Below are 16,346 nucleotides of genomic sequence, written 5' to 3' on the forward strand. Positions count from 1 at the left end.
AAAAAAAAAAAAAAAAAAAAAAAAAAAAAGTAATGATTTAGAGAGTCATGGGGTCTAACTCCAGAGCTAATGCTCCTAGCCCTGACTGCCATGACCATGCATTGTCTTCTTTGCTTTGCCTTTTGGTTTATGCAGAGCGATTTTACTGCAGGGAAGATACTTAGTGGCCTCAGAGGTGTTTCCTTATCACAATGGTGATACCCATTTTATAGCAACGGGCAGTAGAATGCTTAACCACTAGGACGCCATTGACAGTCACTTCAGAAGAGTTTGGGTGCAGTAGTGCCCACTCCCCACTTCAGACACAGGTCTCAGCTACTTGCCCTGCTTAGCAACATGTTGCAACCCCTACACTTCAGAGCCTGGGCAAGCTTGGGTGGGGGGACCACAGGAAATAGCAGAAGGAGCTGGGAGTGTGGAGAGGTGGACATTCAAGCTGATATTCCTGCTAAAAGGACAGAAAAAAAATTGAGAGGAGAGGTTCAAGGTGAAAAACCATGAAACAAAACTTTTTTGTGGCTCACCTGGTGACCGTAATTCCCCTCTTATCTGGTAGTTGTATTAGTCAGGATTCTCCAAAGAGACAGAACCAATAGGTGAGAAATAGAAAGATAGATAGATACCTAGATACATAGACAGACAGAGAAAAACATAGACATATGAGAGGCGGTGTATTAGGGGAATTGGCTCACATGATTATGGAGGCGGTGAAGTCCTGCGACAGGCTGTCTGAGAGCTGGAGACCCTGGGATGTGGCAGCGTGGCTCAGTCCAAGTACAAAAGCCTCAGAACCAGGAAAGCCGATGTCATTCTCAGTCAGAGGCCACAGGCCTGAGAACCCAGAGAGCCACTGAAGTCCTGGAGTCTCAAGGTCAGAAACAGCCTGGAGTTCTGAGGTCCAAGGGCAGGAGGAGGAGAGTGTCCCCACTCCAGGAGAGTTTTCTTGTTCTCTCCAGGCCCTCAGCCATATGATGGTGACCAACCTTACTGCAAGCAGCTCTTCTCCACTCAGCCACCTACTCATAAGACAGTCTCCTCTGGAAACACCCTCACAGACACACTCATAAGCAATGCTTTACCCATTCTCTAGGTGTTCTTTAATTCAGTCAACTTGACACTTGAAATTTACCATCACTAATCCACCTCTTGTCAATGTGGCACCTATATGCATCTCCTTAAGCCATACTTAATCTCCAAAATTAATGCAACAACAGGCCGGGCACAGTAGCTCATGCCTGTAATTCCAGCACTTTGGGAGGCCAAGACTTGGGGATCACCTGAGGTCGCGAGTTCAAGACTAGCCTGACCAACATGGAGAAACCCCATCTCTACTAAAAATACAAAATTAGCTGGGTATGGTACATGCCTGTAATCCCAGCTCTCAGGAGGCCGAGGCAGGAGAATCACTTGAACCTGGGAAGCAGAGGTTGCGGTGAGCCGAGATTGCGCCATTTCACTCCAGCCTAGGCAACAAAGAGCAAGATTCCATCTCAAAAAATAAAAAATAAAAATGAACAAATGCAACAACACGGTAATGGTTCTGCCAGATGTAATATTACTATCCTGCCAATAACAGAAAATGCACTAATCCCTTCTCCAAAGGAAGAGGTAAAGATCTTGGATGATGTTTACTCTTTTCCTGATATCTCATGATTTAAAAAGTCAGTGTATCTTATGTTACCTATAGAGGAATAAGAAGGGAATGAAAATGAAGATAAATTTCCTTAATATATGTACATATGCCCACATATTCTTAACAAAATAGAAAGTACTCACGACAATTATAATTTCTGCCACTGGTCACGTGATCATAGCTGCTGTCTATAACTACCTTCTTCTACTACCCATTATGTAACTAACCCCTTTGTCTCCAGCAAGCCCCTCAGCCGGCCGTAGTTCTTTACCTGGCAAGATGACCCAAACCTTCATTCCTGCTGCGCCATTCATAGTCCTGCCTGGATTGAGTGTTGTGGTTTTCCTTTGATCTTACTCACAGGACATGATAATATACTAAGAGATTCTCTAAAGGATGTTCTGTACTCTGGACATACTCTTCCTTAGCTCCATTGTGGGGCAGGAGTCCAGTTTCCCTATGGTAGTCTTGCTCTGTGATGCCAGAGCACTATAACTCCCTTCCTAGTCTGTTGACTCAGAGGCAGGAGGAGCTCATTCTCAACTTCCATGGCAATGGAATACTTGTCGTGTCTCTGAGTGGAAGCTCTTTCCTCCCTCTGGAACTAAGACTTCTATGTCAGCCAAGCATAAAGTCAGGAAGAAGAATGTTGCGAGTGAGTCACTAGGGGTAATAGTGAGTGCAGGTAATTCAAAAGGCATAATAAGCTGGGTGTGGTGGTTCCCGTCTCTCATCCCAGCACTTTGGAGGCCAAGGCAGGTGGATCACTTGAGGTCAGGAGTTCAAGACCAGCCTGGCCAACATAGTGAAACCCTGTCTCTACTAAAATTACAAAAATTATCCAGGCATAGTGGTGCGTGCCTGTGGTCCCAGCTACCTGCGAGGCTGAGGCGGGATAATTGCTTGACCTGGGAGACCAAGGTTATAGCGAGCTGAGATTGTACCACCGCACCCCAGCCTGGGCAACAGAGCGAGACTGAATCTCAAAACAATAAAGAATAAAAATGGCATAGTAAGTCTGGGATGGGTAAATCCCAGAGCATGCATCATGTTGGGAACTGCCTATCTGTTTCCTGCAATAAGAGTCAAATTTCCTAATAAACAGTATAAGTATCTGGGCCACCCTGTTGAACAGTGAGTGTGAAAATTTTATGTGACCCAGGAATTGATTATTTCTACTAGCATTCACTTTGATGCATAGAATTTTGTTTTCTACTTTTTTTTTGACAGGTTCCTGGGCAGATCGATCACCACTACATGAAGCAGCAAGTCAAGGTCGCCTTCTTGCTCTGAGAACATTATTATCACAGGTAATATATTACACATAGTTTAAAATATGCCCCCTTTCCATGTGCATGGAACATGGTCAAAACAAATCAATCCAAATATAATAAAATTACTTAAATTTTACTTCCGCCCTTTTAACTCATGTCAGAGAAGGCAATAGCTTCTCATTTGTCTTTGAAAATTCTTTCATAAATATTTCGATATAGTTGTATGTCAGTATTTCAAATTTCTCAGAGAACATATTTGTTCATAGATAGACATTTAAGGAAGTAATGATTGGGTTTATATATTATTGATTAAGCTTTCTAAATATGCTTAACTCTGTACAATATGTGCAGCTAATTACAGACTTAGTTCTGTAATAAAATATCCAAAAAGAAGTCATCAGAGCAGATGCCAAAGCAATCTTTTTTTACAATATGGTGATCTGTAATATGCTCCAGGAAATTGCCTAACAAGGCTACAGGACAATCATTTATATACTTGCCTGCTCATCAGATTCACCAGAGGAAAAATGAAAAACACAAATCCTTATTGAAACAGAAAGCTTGGACTTTTTTTTTAAGCTTCTGATGTAATTCAAATGCACGTCCAGGCTGGGCGTGGTGGCTCATGCCTGTAATCCCAGCACTTCGGGAGGCCAAGGCAGGCAGATCACCTGAGGTCAGGAGTTCGAGACCAGCCTGGCCAACATGCTGAAACCTCATCTCTACTAAAAATGCAAAAATTACCCAGGCATGGGGCTCACACCTATAGTTCCAGCTACTCAGGAGTCTGAGGCAGGAGAATCAATTGAACTCAAAAGTTGCAGTGAGCCAAGTTCATACCACTGCATTCCAGCCTGGGTGACAGAGCAAGACGCTATCTCAAAAAAAATAAAAAATAAAAATAAAATGCACACCCAGATCTGGAAGTCATGCGCGAGTGTTTCCCAGTCTCAAGGAGAAACATTCTCAGATGGCTACAAAGAAAGGAAAGGTTGCCTGTTTAAACAGCACTGCCTGGGTCTCAAGACCTGGATCTTAGGCTGGCACTTGAGGTGAACCACAACCTACCTGAGCTTCCTATTCTCATGTGTAGAATGGAGATGTAGGATGACACACTTTTTTAGGGACTTCCGGTTCTGCAATAACCATGTGACTATTTTGTTTTGTTCATCACTCGATGGGAGGAAAATAAACACTGAAAAGGGGTCAACAATTTCTAAAGGACAATTCCTCAGATAGGGCCATGTCATTCTTTGAAGAAGAGCAGTCTTAGCATATGTTTCAGTGTGTGTCCCTAATCCACTGACAGTTCAGCCAGGAATCACGTGAGGCTGTCCCCAGAGCCTGATGTGAAAGGGCATCTCTGCCTTCTCAGGTGTTTCCATCATCTGGTCCCCTCGAGTGTGTGGCAGTGTGGCATTAGCTCCCCACATCTGACTGCTGGCTGGCCAACTTGAAAGTGTCTGAAAGGATCATCTGTTTTTCTTGCCTTCATTTAAAAATTCTTCATGTCTATATTGGTATTATAGATTTTGGTGATCTGTAATATGTTATGAGGATTTGGCTTTGAAGTTCTTCCTATTACAGTGCTTAGTATGATTGTTAATAGACAAGGAAATACAAAAGATATCCAGAAGGTAAACAATCTCATATCCTAATAGTATGGAGTTATTTTAGTGTGATATTTTGAGTTTGATTGGAATACAGTGAAAAAGTGTATACTTAGTTTTGATTAAATAATTATAAAAAATAATGTTTTCATATGCTGGGCATTGTAATAGTAATAGCTTTACATGGATCATCTCATTTAATATTTTTTTCTTTTCCTTTTTCTTTTTTTGAGATAGAGTTTCACTCTTGTTGCCCAGGCTGGAGTGCAAAGGCACGATATCAGTTCACTGCAACCTCTGCCTCCTGGGTTTCAGTGATTCTCCTGCCTCAGCCTCCTGTGTAGCTGGGATTACAGGCATGCACCACCATGCCTGCCTAATTTTGTATTTTTAGTAGAGACAAGGTTTCTCCATGTTGGTCAGGCTGGTCTCAATCTCCTGACCTCAGGTGACCTGCCCATCCTGGCCTCCCCAAGTGCTGGGATTTCAGGCATGTACCACTGTGCCCAGCCCTCATTTAATTTTCATGATAGTCTTAAAATTTAGAGGCAAAGGTATTTGTCCAAATTAAAACTATTCATGATGGAGTTATGCTTCAAACCCAAGTCTAATTGATTTTATAGTCAGAGTTCTTAACCACCAGCATACAACTTTATCATACCTATTTGGTGACAAAAATTCACAAAGCTGTTTACTATAGTGAAGAGTATTATTCTGCAAACCTTGGCTGACCTGTAATTTTATAGCCTCAATCAAAACAAGTCTTTAGTTCTATAAAACAACAAAAAAAGAGTGTTTAGTTCTACAAAGCAAAGCACAAAATAAGAACAAAAAATATTAAGAAAGCAACATTTAAAGAAAATGTGCCAGAATATATTGAACATAATATTTAAGGCATTATTAGGTTCAGACATGATGGTGCCGCAAAAATAGGGCTAAGGAGTCTGGCAACGGATTGACCCTATGGCATTTGAACAACCTATCCTACTAAACTGGAAACCGGTTTGCCTGAGAGTCTTTAATCTTTAAATATATCACTCTCTAATGACATCAATAGAGATGATGTTTTAAATATATAACTCTTTGCTCACCTTTCAAAATTATGTCATATTTAGGGTTATAATGTAAATGCAGTAACCTTAGACCATGTCACCCCATTGCACGAAGCCTGCCTTGGAGATCATGTGGCATGTGCCAGAACTCTGCTGGAAGCAGGAGCTAATGTAAGTACCCTTTCAGAGCATTAACAATTTACCATTTACTGATGGAGAGAATCCGACAAAGTTCTCATTTTACTTTTCTTTCCCTGATTCTCGGTAATTTTCAAAAATAGCAGAATAAAAATAAAGCTCTTGAATTCCTTCGCCTTCTTATTGCACTCTAAAAAGGATTTACAATCATTGCATAAATGGGGAGTATGCTGCGTAATAATATAGACTATTCTTTAGGTTATTTTCTGCTTTCATGACTCTAAATAGCAATTGATGAACATCTTTAGGTCTGTAACATTTGCCCATCTTTTGGATGATTTTCCTTAAATAAAGTCTCAGAAATAGAATTACCAATTTTACCACTTTAAGCTAGCAATGTGGCTTCATTACAACTTTATCATCATTCCACTTCTTTCTTCATTTTTATTCTTACTGAAAAGTATCTAATCATTGAACTAGATCTTATTTGCTCTTTGAGCACGCGTTTTTTTCATGATTTCCACTAGTTGTATGCCCATTCCAATGAATTATCTGCCACATCACATTTCTCTCTGTTTTACAGCTTTTCTTATTAATGCGTAAGAGCAAAGTATACTTTGTCATATTTAGTGTGCACAGTTTCCCAAGTGTTTCTGTTAGCAGATCACATAACTTTTGAAAATGCACAACTAAATCGGTTAATCGTGTATGACTTATGAGTCTTATTTCTGGATATTTTTGTTTGGTTTAGGTAAATGCAATCACAATAGATGGCGTGACTCCATTATTCAACGCATGCTCCCAAGGCAGTCCGAGCTGTGCAGAGCTGCTTCTGGAGTATGGCGCCAAAGCCCAGCTGGAGTCATGTCTTCCGTCCCCCACACATGAGGCTGCCAGTAAAGGTAACTTAGCCCTGGGATTAAGTGACAAGCGGAGACAGTTTCTTTAGCAGCCTGCAGTACTGTTTATCTTTCAATGAGTGACACCACAGGGGAAGCCTGGGGTGAGGTGCGTGGGGTGGATGGGCATTAAGTTAAACTCCTCTCCTTTGTGTTGGCAGGTCACCATGAATGTCTTGACATCCTGATATCCTGGGGCATAGATGTTGACCAAGACATTCCTCATTTGGGAACTCCTCTCTATGCAGCTTGTATGGCACAGCAATTCCATTGCATCTGGAAGCTTCTCTATGCTGGTATTTTCCTTTAAAACATCTTTTGTCCTGTCCATACACACAAGCAGTTATTTATTTCTCTAAATGAGCTCCTTTCAAATTAAATCTCATTGCTAAAAAAAAGTTCTTATTGTAAGCATTTTCACACGATTAGAGAACCAATAAAAAAGAACCTCATTCTTGATTAAGTTGCCTTCCTAGCTCACAGATAGATGCATTATCTCTATATTCCGCATGCACTGCATTAGCAGACATTTGGGTATGTAATGGAGTCTGAAAGCTCCACTTTTAGGTCACAAAATTAGGATCCTCAAGACTGAATGTGATGTTGCCAAGAATGTATATATCTTGGAACAAATCCATCAAAAGAAATTTTCAGGATAGTAACTGCTTGGACAGCCTCATCTTCTGCTAACTTTAAAAACTCATGTACTTTTCTAGACTTTGTACTTTCTGTCTTGCTTACTTGAAAAGAATCACTGCCCTTTTCCATTTACTCGAAACAAATCAATTCCTCAAGATTTGTTTCAAGTAAGTTAGCTTTAGTCCCCTGAAAAACATTTTTTTTCTTCTTTTTTGAGATGGAATCTCACCCTGTCACCCAGGCTGGAATGCAGTGGTGCGATCTTGGCTCACTGCAACCTTTGCACCTTTCAGGATCAAGTGATTCTCCTGCCTTAGTCTACCGAGTAGCTAGGACTACAAACATGCACCACCTCGCCCGGCTAATTTTCTTTTTTATTTTTAGTAGAGATGGGGTTTCACCATTGGTCAGGCTGGTCTTAAATTCCTGACCTTGTGATCCTACCCACCCCATCCTCCCAAAGTGCTGGGATTACAGGTGTAAGCCACCACACCCAGACCCTGAAAAATATTTCTAACCTATTGAGACCATAGTGGCCCCACTCATCACAGGACTGGGAGTCCCTTTAGGATTTGGATTATCACCTCTTTTCTCTGGCATGGTTCTTCTCTCTTATCCTCTCATGTGACATAAGTTTAGAATACATAAAATGAATAAATGAAGTTCTATGCTATTTATTGTTTATGAGAGTCATCTGATCCCTGATATATACTGATCTTTATTTTTAGTAAACCCTTCATGCACTACTCACATTATCTTAGCTAACAGAGAAACTTCTTGCAAGCAGGGTCTACATCTACTATTTCATTCTTATTACACCTAGTCAGTCTTAGACATGAGTTATGTTACTAGCCATTGACAGATTGTTATTTTCTGGCTATGTTCTCCTGTAATTTTTTATATGATCAATAGAATTTATGCTCTATAGCAAGCTTGTCCAACCCGCCGCCCAGGGACCACATGCAGCCCAGAATGTCTCTGAATGCCTCCCAATACAAATTCATAAACTGTCTTAAAATATTAAAGGTCTTTTTTGGATTTTATTTTTTTTAGCTCATCAGCTATCATGAGTGTTAGTGTATTGTATGTGTGGCTCAAGACAATTCTTCTTCTTCCATTGTGGCCAAGGGAAGCCAAAAGATTGAACGCCGCTGCTTTAGAGTGTTTCTTTGGTTTGCTAGGAATATTATTCTTTCCACCAAATGTTTTGTACTGGGCTTTAAAAACTATGGGCCTATAATCCCAGCACTTTGGAAGGCCAAGGCAAGTGCATCACCTGAGGTCAGGAGTTTGACACCAGCTTGGCCAACATAGTGAAACCCCATCTCTACTAAAAACACAAAAATTAGCCAGGCATGGTGGCAGGCACCTGTAGTCTCAGCTACTTGGGAGGCTGAGGCTGAGGCAGGAGAATCACTTAAACCCGGGAGGCAGAGGTGACAGTGAGCCAAGAGTGTGCCACTGTTCTTCAGCCTGGGTGGCACAGTGAGATTCCATCTTAAAATAAACAAATCAATAAATATGCAAAAGAACTGTTAGTAATTGTTGATTGATTGTTATTTAGAGGCCCTTTTCTTCCATAAAATTGACATAACCAACGTTTATGCTTTCTTTATGGAAATTTTGCTACAGAATATAATTTTTCCCTAAACATTTTATATTTGTTTAAAAAATATTGAAAATGATTACATTTATTGAAATTTGAAAGGAGCAGAAGGGCCATAAAGGGACACTGAAAGTATACTGCCTCTTAAAGACATCATTAGTTTTACAGATAGTAACGGAAAACAGAGTTGAAAAGAACTTATGCATTTTTATTGGTAGACATTTCTGGTGTTGTAACTATTTATGTACCAGAAGATGGGATGGTTATTTTTAACAGTACTAAACAGCATTTATTTATTGCAGACACATTGAATGACCACCATATGCCAGGCTTTGCACTGGGATAAAGTAATATGCAATAGGTAATTTAACATGTAGGCTGTATTTTAACATAAGCATTTTTAAAAAATTTCATTTCATGCAGACATCATCAATGTTCCTTTAGATTTAAGAGGCTCAATATATTTATATACTTATTGACTTAAACTACATGAGTGAAAGGTGGCAGGAAAATCTATATATATGTTACCTAAATAGCTCACACATTTATGAGTACCAAAGAGCTTCCTTGCCTTAAATAAATGAAAAGAATAATAGCAATAAGCTCTTGAATAATTCTAAAAACCATCAACCATGATGAAGATAAATATGAATGAACTTAATTGTGCATTCTTTATAATATTAGTTAACATGATTACTTTTGAGATCATTTAAAAGTTAAAAATAATTTTATTATGATAGTTCAAGCATACAGAAAAGTATCAGAAAGTAACATAACAAATGTATGTATCTCTCATATTCATATGTACCCAGTTTATATATATGTATATGTAAATATGAGGCATATGTGTGTATGTGGATACTCCATATATATATATATATATATATATATATATATAACTCATAACAAATAGAGTTGAAGTCCCCTTGGTAACCTTCCTCTATTGCCTTTCCTTTTCTACCCCCACTGAGGCAACTGACTTATTTAGTAATTTTCATTTATATTTATCTTCACTCCCTATTACATGTAGGTGCTGATGTACAGAAAGGCAAGTATTGGGATACTCCATTACATGCTGCTGCTCAACAATCCAGTACAGAAATTGTAAACTTACTGCTAGAATTTGGAGCAGATATCAATGCCAAAAATACAGAGCTTCTGCGACCTGTAGATGTAGCTACGTCTAGCAGTATGGTGGAAAGAATACTGCTTCAACATGAAGGTAAGAAAAATACATGTGGAAACGTACAAAAGCAAAAATATTTTTGCCCAAGATGAAAGTGAGAGACTTTTTGTTGGCGTGGAAAGCAACAGTGGCATAAAATGTCAAACATTATTTGTGAAAGTAGATAATTTTTTAATTAAAAAAGATGATGATTTTAATTTTCTCTTTTTATCTTATCTAAACTATGATATTCCTTTGGTTAAATACATTTTGTTTGTTTTGGTGATGCATTATATGTAGTTCTGGTGTAATATCTGCTGATTTATATTTGGAACATGCCTCATTTTATAAGGGCATGAACCTTCTATAACATATTATAGAAATGAAATTAGGAAATATTTTTACATTTAAGACTTTTGTTCTAAAATAGGGTTTCTTAAGCCTGGTCCAGGGAATATAATATTTCTTTTAGTGTAAATATTAAACCTAATTTTAAAATTTCTTCTTTTAGTAAGTAACACTTCTCAGGACTTTTGATTTATATCTCCTTCAAAAAGCAGACTTTTTCAAGGCTTTAAATGCAACAATTATTTCTTAAGCCTGAGGATTATAAAGCTTTAAAGAATGTATATGGAATATATCTCAATTATAATAAGATCTCATGAATAAAAGCAATATAACTGCTTACATAAATTTCCCTAGTATAGTGTTCATAGCACAAAACATTGTAGTTTTTATGATTTTGTTTTATGTATCTTGCAACATAAAAAATTAATTTCTATTTTAATTAACAAGTACTTTCACATCTTCCTGTAGCCACCCCAAGCTCTCTTTGCCAACTCTGCCGACTCTGCATCAGACACTACATAGGAAGTCCAAGATTGCACCTTATCCCACAGCTCCAGCTGCCAACATTACTAAAGAATTTCTTACAGTATCGATAAAACAGTAAAATAATTCTAAATATCTTGAAAATCAAAATTTTTATTTCTTTTGCTTAAGGAATATTTCATATTAAAATATGCTAAAGACAGGGTAAAAGTGAGTATCAGATCACCCAGGGAAGCAGTAAAATATCAATTTTAATTTTAAGTGTATTAGTTAATACTATTGTTTTATAATGTATACTGTCTTTGGATTATAGCATATTTATAATACCTATTTTTTTGTTATTTCAATATATCCTCTTGTTGACTTAGAAAAAAAGTATCTTATGTTTTCTTTCCGATTGGAAAGAAAACTCTTAGTAAAGTTATTCATATTATATTTTAAAAGGGCTATATTCTTCAACTAATGGGTTTTTTAATTTTTGCTATTATAATTGGCTAACTTGTTATTGATATTGACATAAAATATGAGTATGGCTTAGCAAAGAGCATCTAATATGCTTTCAGAAACCAAGATGATGCTCATTCAGGAAATCCACTATGTTGAGTGATGTCCACTGGTCATTAAAACGACCGCTTCATAAAAATAAATTGCCTACGCCCTTACCCCCCTCAAAGTACTCACAAGTCACTTCTTTTCTCCACAGTACATGGACCCGTTACAGAAAAGTGATAAAATGAAAGGTCAGAACTGCCCTTTCACCCTGAGATATTTAGAACATTACACACCGGGTAAGGCAATTTTAAGACCTCCTCCTTTTCAGGAGTAGCTCCTGATCATCTCTTATCAGTGCTTTTACATACATATTACTCCAGCCTTCTTCCATTTCAGAAATTGTCAATAGCTAGTCATACTTGGACTTAAGAAAATGAACTATATATCTAATTGACAAAGAGGTCCTGGATCATATTCTGAGGATCATCAAATCATTCTGCAGATATTAAAATAATGCAAGATAAAAAACTCAAATTGTGGAGCTTTTTTCGCGGGGGGTAAATAATTTCCTTTTTTAAAATTATACTTTAAGTTTTGGGGTACACGTGCAGAATGTGCAAGTTTGTTACCTAGGTATATATGTGCCATGGGGGTTTGCTGTATCCATCACCCCATCATGTACATTAGGTATTTCTCATAATGTTATCCCTCCCCTAGTCCCCTACCCACTGCTATTCCTCCCCAGCTCCCCACAATAGCAAAGACTTGGAACCAGCCCAAATGCCTATCAATGATAGATGATAAATTGTGGAGCTTTTAAAGAGTGGGTGCCATTTAATACATTTAGAGATCTTAAAAAATGTATATAGAGAACTTAACTGCACTGTTTCTAATTCTTTTTACACAAAACAAGGGTTTACAGTATACTGTATTTGCAAGTAATAGCAACAGACAGTATTGTATAAAAGAAGACACTACTGAGCTAGTCCTCCGCAAGGGCAAATACTATGTTTATTCTCTTCGGCTTTAACTATACTCAAGTGCAACAGAAAACATAATAAAATGTTATGCCTTTTTTGTAATTCAGGGTCTATTATGATTTTACAAATAGGATAATTAACATACAACTCTGCATAAAACAAAAACAGCTTTTGGTGAGTTATATAGATTTATTAAATTTTGATAAAGTAAATATTTGGATCACTATTTTCAATAGCCCTGGGCTTATTTTCTTGTGACTTCCTGGCTAACTTCCAGAGATTGTATATGAGCCCCGATCACTAAGCTTGCATTTTGGCAGACAAATAAAAAATCAGGCGAGATTTAAAATCTTTGTTGAGATTTTCAAACGTAGCGTATGCATTAAACAATGTTTTCTATGTGAATATGGCCCTTTAAATGTCTGTTTTATAGAATATCTCAGTCTAACACATTCGTAATGGATAATGTACATTAAAATGGAGTTCTTATTACAGAATAACCTGGTTAAACAGATACTAAAGCTGCTTTTTGGTAAAAACAGGTTTCCACCAGTATATTCCCTGAGCTAGAGGTGAAGTCTTAGACTGTAAGAGTAATGCAACACATCTGTCTTACTGGTCTTGGTCCAGTAAGAGAAGTAAATATCAAACATGAAAATGGACACTTTACAATTTCAGTACATCTGTACCTTGTATCTTAGCTTGAGTATGATTGTCTTATCAAAGCAGTGTTCTAACTTAAATATATTGTATGTTTGTTATTAAAGTGTGATTATTATTCATTGGAATAAAATGCTTTGTGTTTGTCTCATTATATTTTATAATGAAAGGTCATGGAGAATATGACTCAATTGCACTAATTTTTTTCACCAACAGTTTCCAAATCACTGAGTTATGAGCATTAAGATAGAGTATCACAGATTAAAAAATAGATACCTCAAAGGCCTTCTAATCCAAAACATATTTTATATATATGTGACAAATAATATATATTATATGTGATATTTAATACATATGATGTTATACATTTATACATATTTTGTGCATACATATATATAAATATACACACACACACACACACACACTAAAGTTCAAGGACAAAATTTCACAAAGTAAAACACAAAAAATAGTCACTATGTGACATAAGACTTAAGAAGTATAGTAAAACAGTTACTGTAGATAGACACTGTTGAAACAATTTTTTGGATTAAAAAGGTAACTTCTGTGATTTTTATAATCACAGCATATATCTGGTGTTTCTGAGAAAGTCAATAGATACGTAGTAGAAAAGAAAGGCCTCCAGGGCAGAAAGCTTTCATTGTTCCATCACAGAACTGAGCTCAACTGACTGGTGATCCAACTATAAAACAACTTAAAAATTATCCTTTCCCTTGGATTATTCCCACTTTTTAACTTCAGTTTCTCTACTATTATTATTATCATTTATAATTTAGGTTATTTTAAGGTTAGCCCTTTCTCTTAAAAACCTAAGTGAACTTTCTCACATGTTCAAGATTGATGGAAAAATACAAAAATTATCCAGGTGTGGTCACACACACCTGAGGTCTCAGCTGCTCAGGAGGCTGAGGCAGGAGAATTGGTTGAACCTGGAAGGCGGAGGTTACAGTGAGCTGAGATCATGCCACTGCACTCCAGCAGCCTGGGTGACAGAGTGAGACTTCGTCTAAAAAAAAAAAAAGACACTTCAAATGGAAAAGCAGCTGTATTTGGAGTTACCTCCTGATTAAGTTTAGTAATCCACACTCACTCATGAACAGGATGAAGGAAGTTCCTTGGATACCCTGGAAAGATGCAGGTGAGCTAATGGTAGAGGAAAACCTCACTCCAGGTACCAAGCAATATGACATTCAGCATCCAATCAGGAAAACAGAAGTAATTCCAGGCATTCAACAGATTCAACAGCAAGAACTTTAACAGCTGATCCTTGAACAACATGAATATTAGGGGAACCAATGTCCTGCATGGTAGAAAACCCAAGTACAACTGTTGACTCCCTGAAAACATAATTATTAATAGCCTACTGTTGACTGGAAGTCTTACCAATAACATAAATATCAACATATATTTTGTGTGATATGTATTATCTACTGTATTCTTACAATAAAGTAAGCTAGAGAAAAGAAAATGTTATTAAGAAAATCATAAAGAAAATATATTAACCATTCATTAACTGGAAGTGGATCATCAGAAAGGTCTACATCCTCGCCTTCACACTGAGTAGGCTGAGGAGAAGGAGGAGGAGGAGGAAAAGGAGGGATTGGTCCTGCTGTCTCGGGGTTGGCAGAGGCGGAAGAAAATCCACATACCAGTGGACCCGTGCAGTTCCAAACCCTGTTGTTCAAACCCGCATCAACTGTATAAGGAACTGGTTGTATCGAAGAGCCGAAAAACTAAAATAGGCCCATCAAATTAAGAGATAGACTCTTCAAGAAGCAATTACCACCCCCAGGGAAGAAGTTGAGGTTTCAAGAACTTAAGAGTGGGAGGCTTAAGCCTCAAGACTTAGACTTCTGCGGAGGGGACATACACAGCTGGTGCCAATACTTCAGAAGCTCAGATGAGTGGTCCAAGAGTAAAATTGGATCTCACAGGAGGGCCACTTCTTGGTGGTTGCTAAAAACTCAGAGACAATATGACAAAACTTGCTCCAGAAGTGTTAAACAACTGGAGACTGGAACCAACTGCCCCTGCCAGGTGAAGCTTTGTTGCCATGGTAACACAGGGGCTTGAACAGCAAGCAGAGAAACAGCAAATCCCTGCTCCCCACCTGTTGGCCGCTCTCTTCCTCCCTCTATTGGCAGAATTTACCATACACCCAGCAAAGGAGAAATTGAAGCAGTGTTCCAACTCCAGTGTCACAGAACTGGGAACACAGAAGGGAGTGTTTCTAAAAGGGATGTGTTTGCTTAACAACTGGCACACTGATTGCAGGAAGATTTCTAACTCCTTAGCAAAACTGTTTACAATTAAGTCCCAATCTAGCCGGGCATGGTGGCTCATGGCTGTAACTGCTGCACTTTGGAAGGCTGAGGCTGGAAGGTTGCTTGAGCCCACAAGTTTGAGACCTGTCTCTACAAAAAAAAATTAAAAATTAGCTAATCATGTGGCTTACACCTGTAGTCCCAGCTACTTGGGAGGCTGAGGTGAGAGGCTGAGGCGGGAGGCTCACTTGAGTCCAGGAGGTCAAGGCTGCAGTAAGCCCTGAGCACGCCACTGTACTCCCACCTGGGAATAGGCAACAGCATGACTCTGTCTCAAAAATGAAAACAAATAAACCCCAATCTACAGCCCTAACCTACTTCTCTAGCCATTATCATCCAAATCTTTGGCTGAGAATGTCTCTTCGGTTGATAATGCCTGAACACTTTCTCTAACCCTACTGGGTTCTGTTGTTTCATAAAACTCATTTAAAAAAAAAAAAAAAAACCTCTCACATTTCTACGCAATCGCTTCCATTAGTTATTCTGTGTGAGACTGCCCCTTTATCATCCAAACACATTTCCAAGATCACCTTTCAAGCAATCATCTATGCTTACTGAGCACTTTGTGCTGCACATTGTTTTAGGCTCTTTACATATTTCACTTATTTAATCTCCACAACTCTGTGGTGTATCCTATTTATTTCCATATTTTATAAATAAAAATGTTAAATAGCTTACCCAAAGTCGCGTAGCTAATAAAAGGTAGTGTGAACCCTGAAACTCTGAGACAGGTCTCAGTTGATTTAGAAAGTTTATTTTGACAAGGTTGAGGATGATCACCCATGACAGCCTCAGGAGGTTCTGACATGTGCCCAAGGTAGTCAGGGCAGTTTGTTTTATACATTTTAGGGATATGTGAGACATCAATCAACATGTGTAAGATGAACATTGATTTGGTCCAGGGAAAAAAAGGGATAACTCGAAGCAGGGAAGGGGATTCCAACTCATAGGTAGATAAGAGACAAATGGTTCCATTCTTCTGAGTTTTTGATTAGCCTTTCCAAAGGAAGCAATCAGATATGCGT

General features: G+C 38.2%; 1 protein-coding gene across 4 annotated transcripts in view; it reads left to right on the forward strand.

The window, feature by feature from the left end:
- The window catches only part of ASB5 (ankyrin repeat and SOCS box containing 5), a 114,221-nt gene extending 102,354 nt beyond the window's left edge, over nucleotides 1-11,867 (forward strand). For all 4 annotated transcript variants that reach the window (XM_017542211.2, XM_017542210.2, XM_037743345.1 and 1 more), the window contains 6 exons: nucleotides 2,864-2,943; nucleotides 5,633-5,740; nucleotides 6,459-6,609; nucleotides 6,768-6,902; nucleotides 9,882-10,073; nucleotides 10,833-11,867. In XM_017542211.2, coding sequence (XP_017397700.1) covers nucleotides 2,864-2,943; nucleotides 5,633-5,740; nucleotides 6,459-6,609; nucleotides 6,768-6,902; nucleotides 9,882-10,073; nucleotides 10,833-10,960 — 794 coding nt within the window. In that variant the 3' untranslated portion in view covers nucleotides 10,961-11,867. The remainder of the gene's footprint in view (nucleotides 1-2,863; nucleotides 2,944-5,632; nucleotides 5,741-6,458; nucleotides 6,610-6,767; nucleotides 6,903-9,881; nucleotides 10,074-10,832) is intronic.
- The last annotated feature ends 4,479 nt before the right edge of the window (nucleotides 11,868-16,346 follow it).

Source organism: Cebus imitator, unplaced genomic scaffold (genome assembly GCF_001604975.1).
Source record: "Cebus imitator isolate Cc_AM_T3 unplaced genomic scaffold, Cebus_imitator-1.0 Scaffold141, whole genome shotgun sequence".
NCBI classification, from domain to species: domain Eukaryota; kingdom Metazoa; phylum Chordata; class Mammalia; order Primates; family Cebidae; genus Cebus; species Cebus imitator.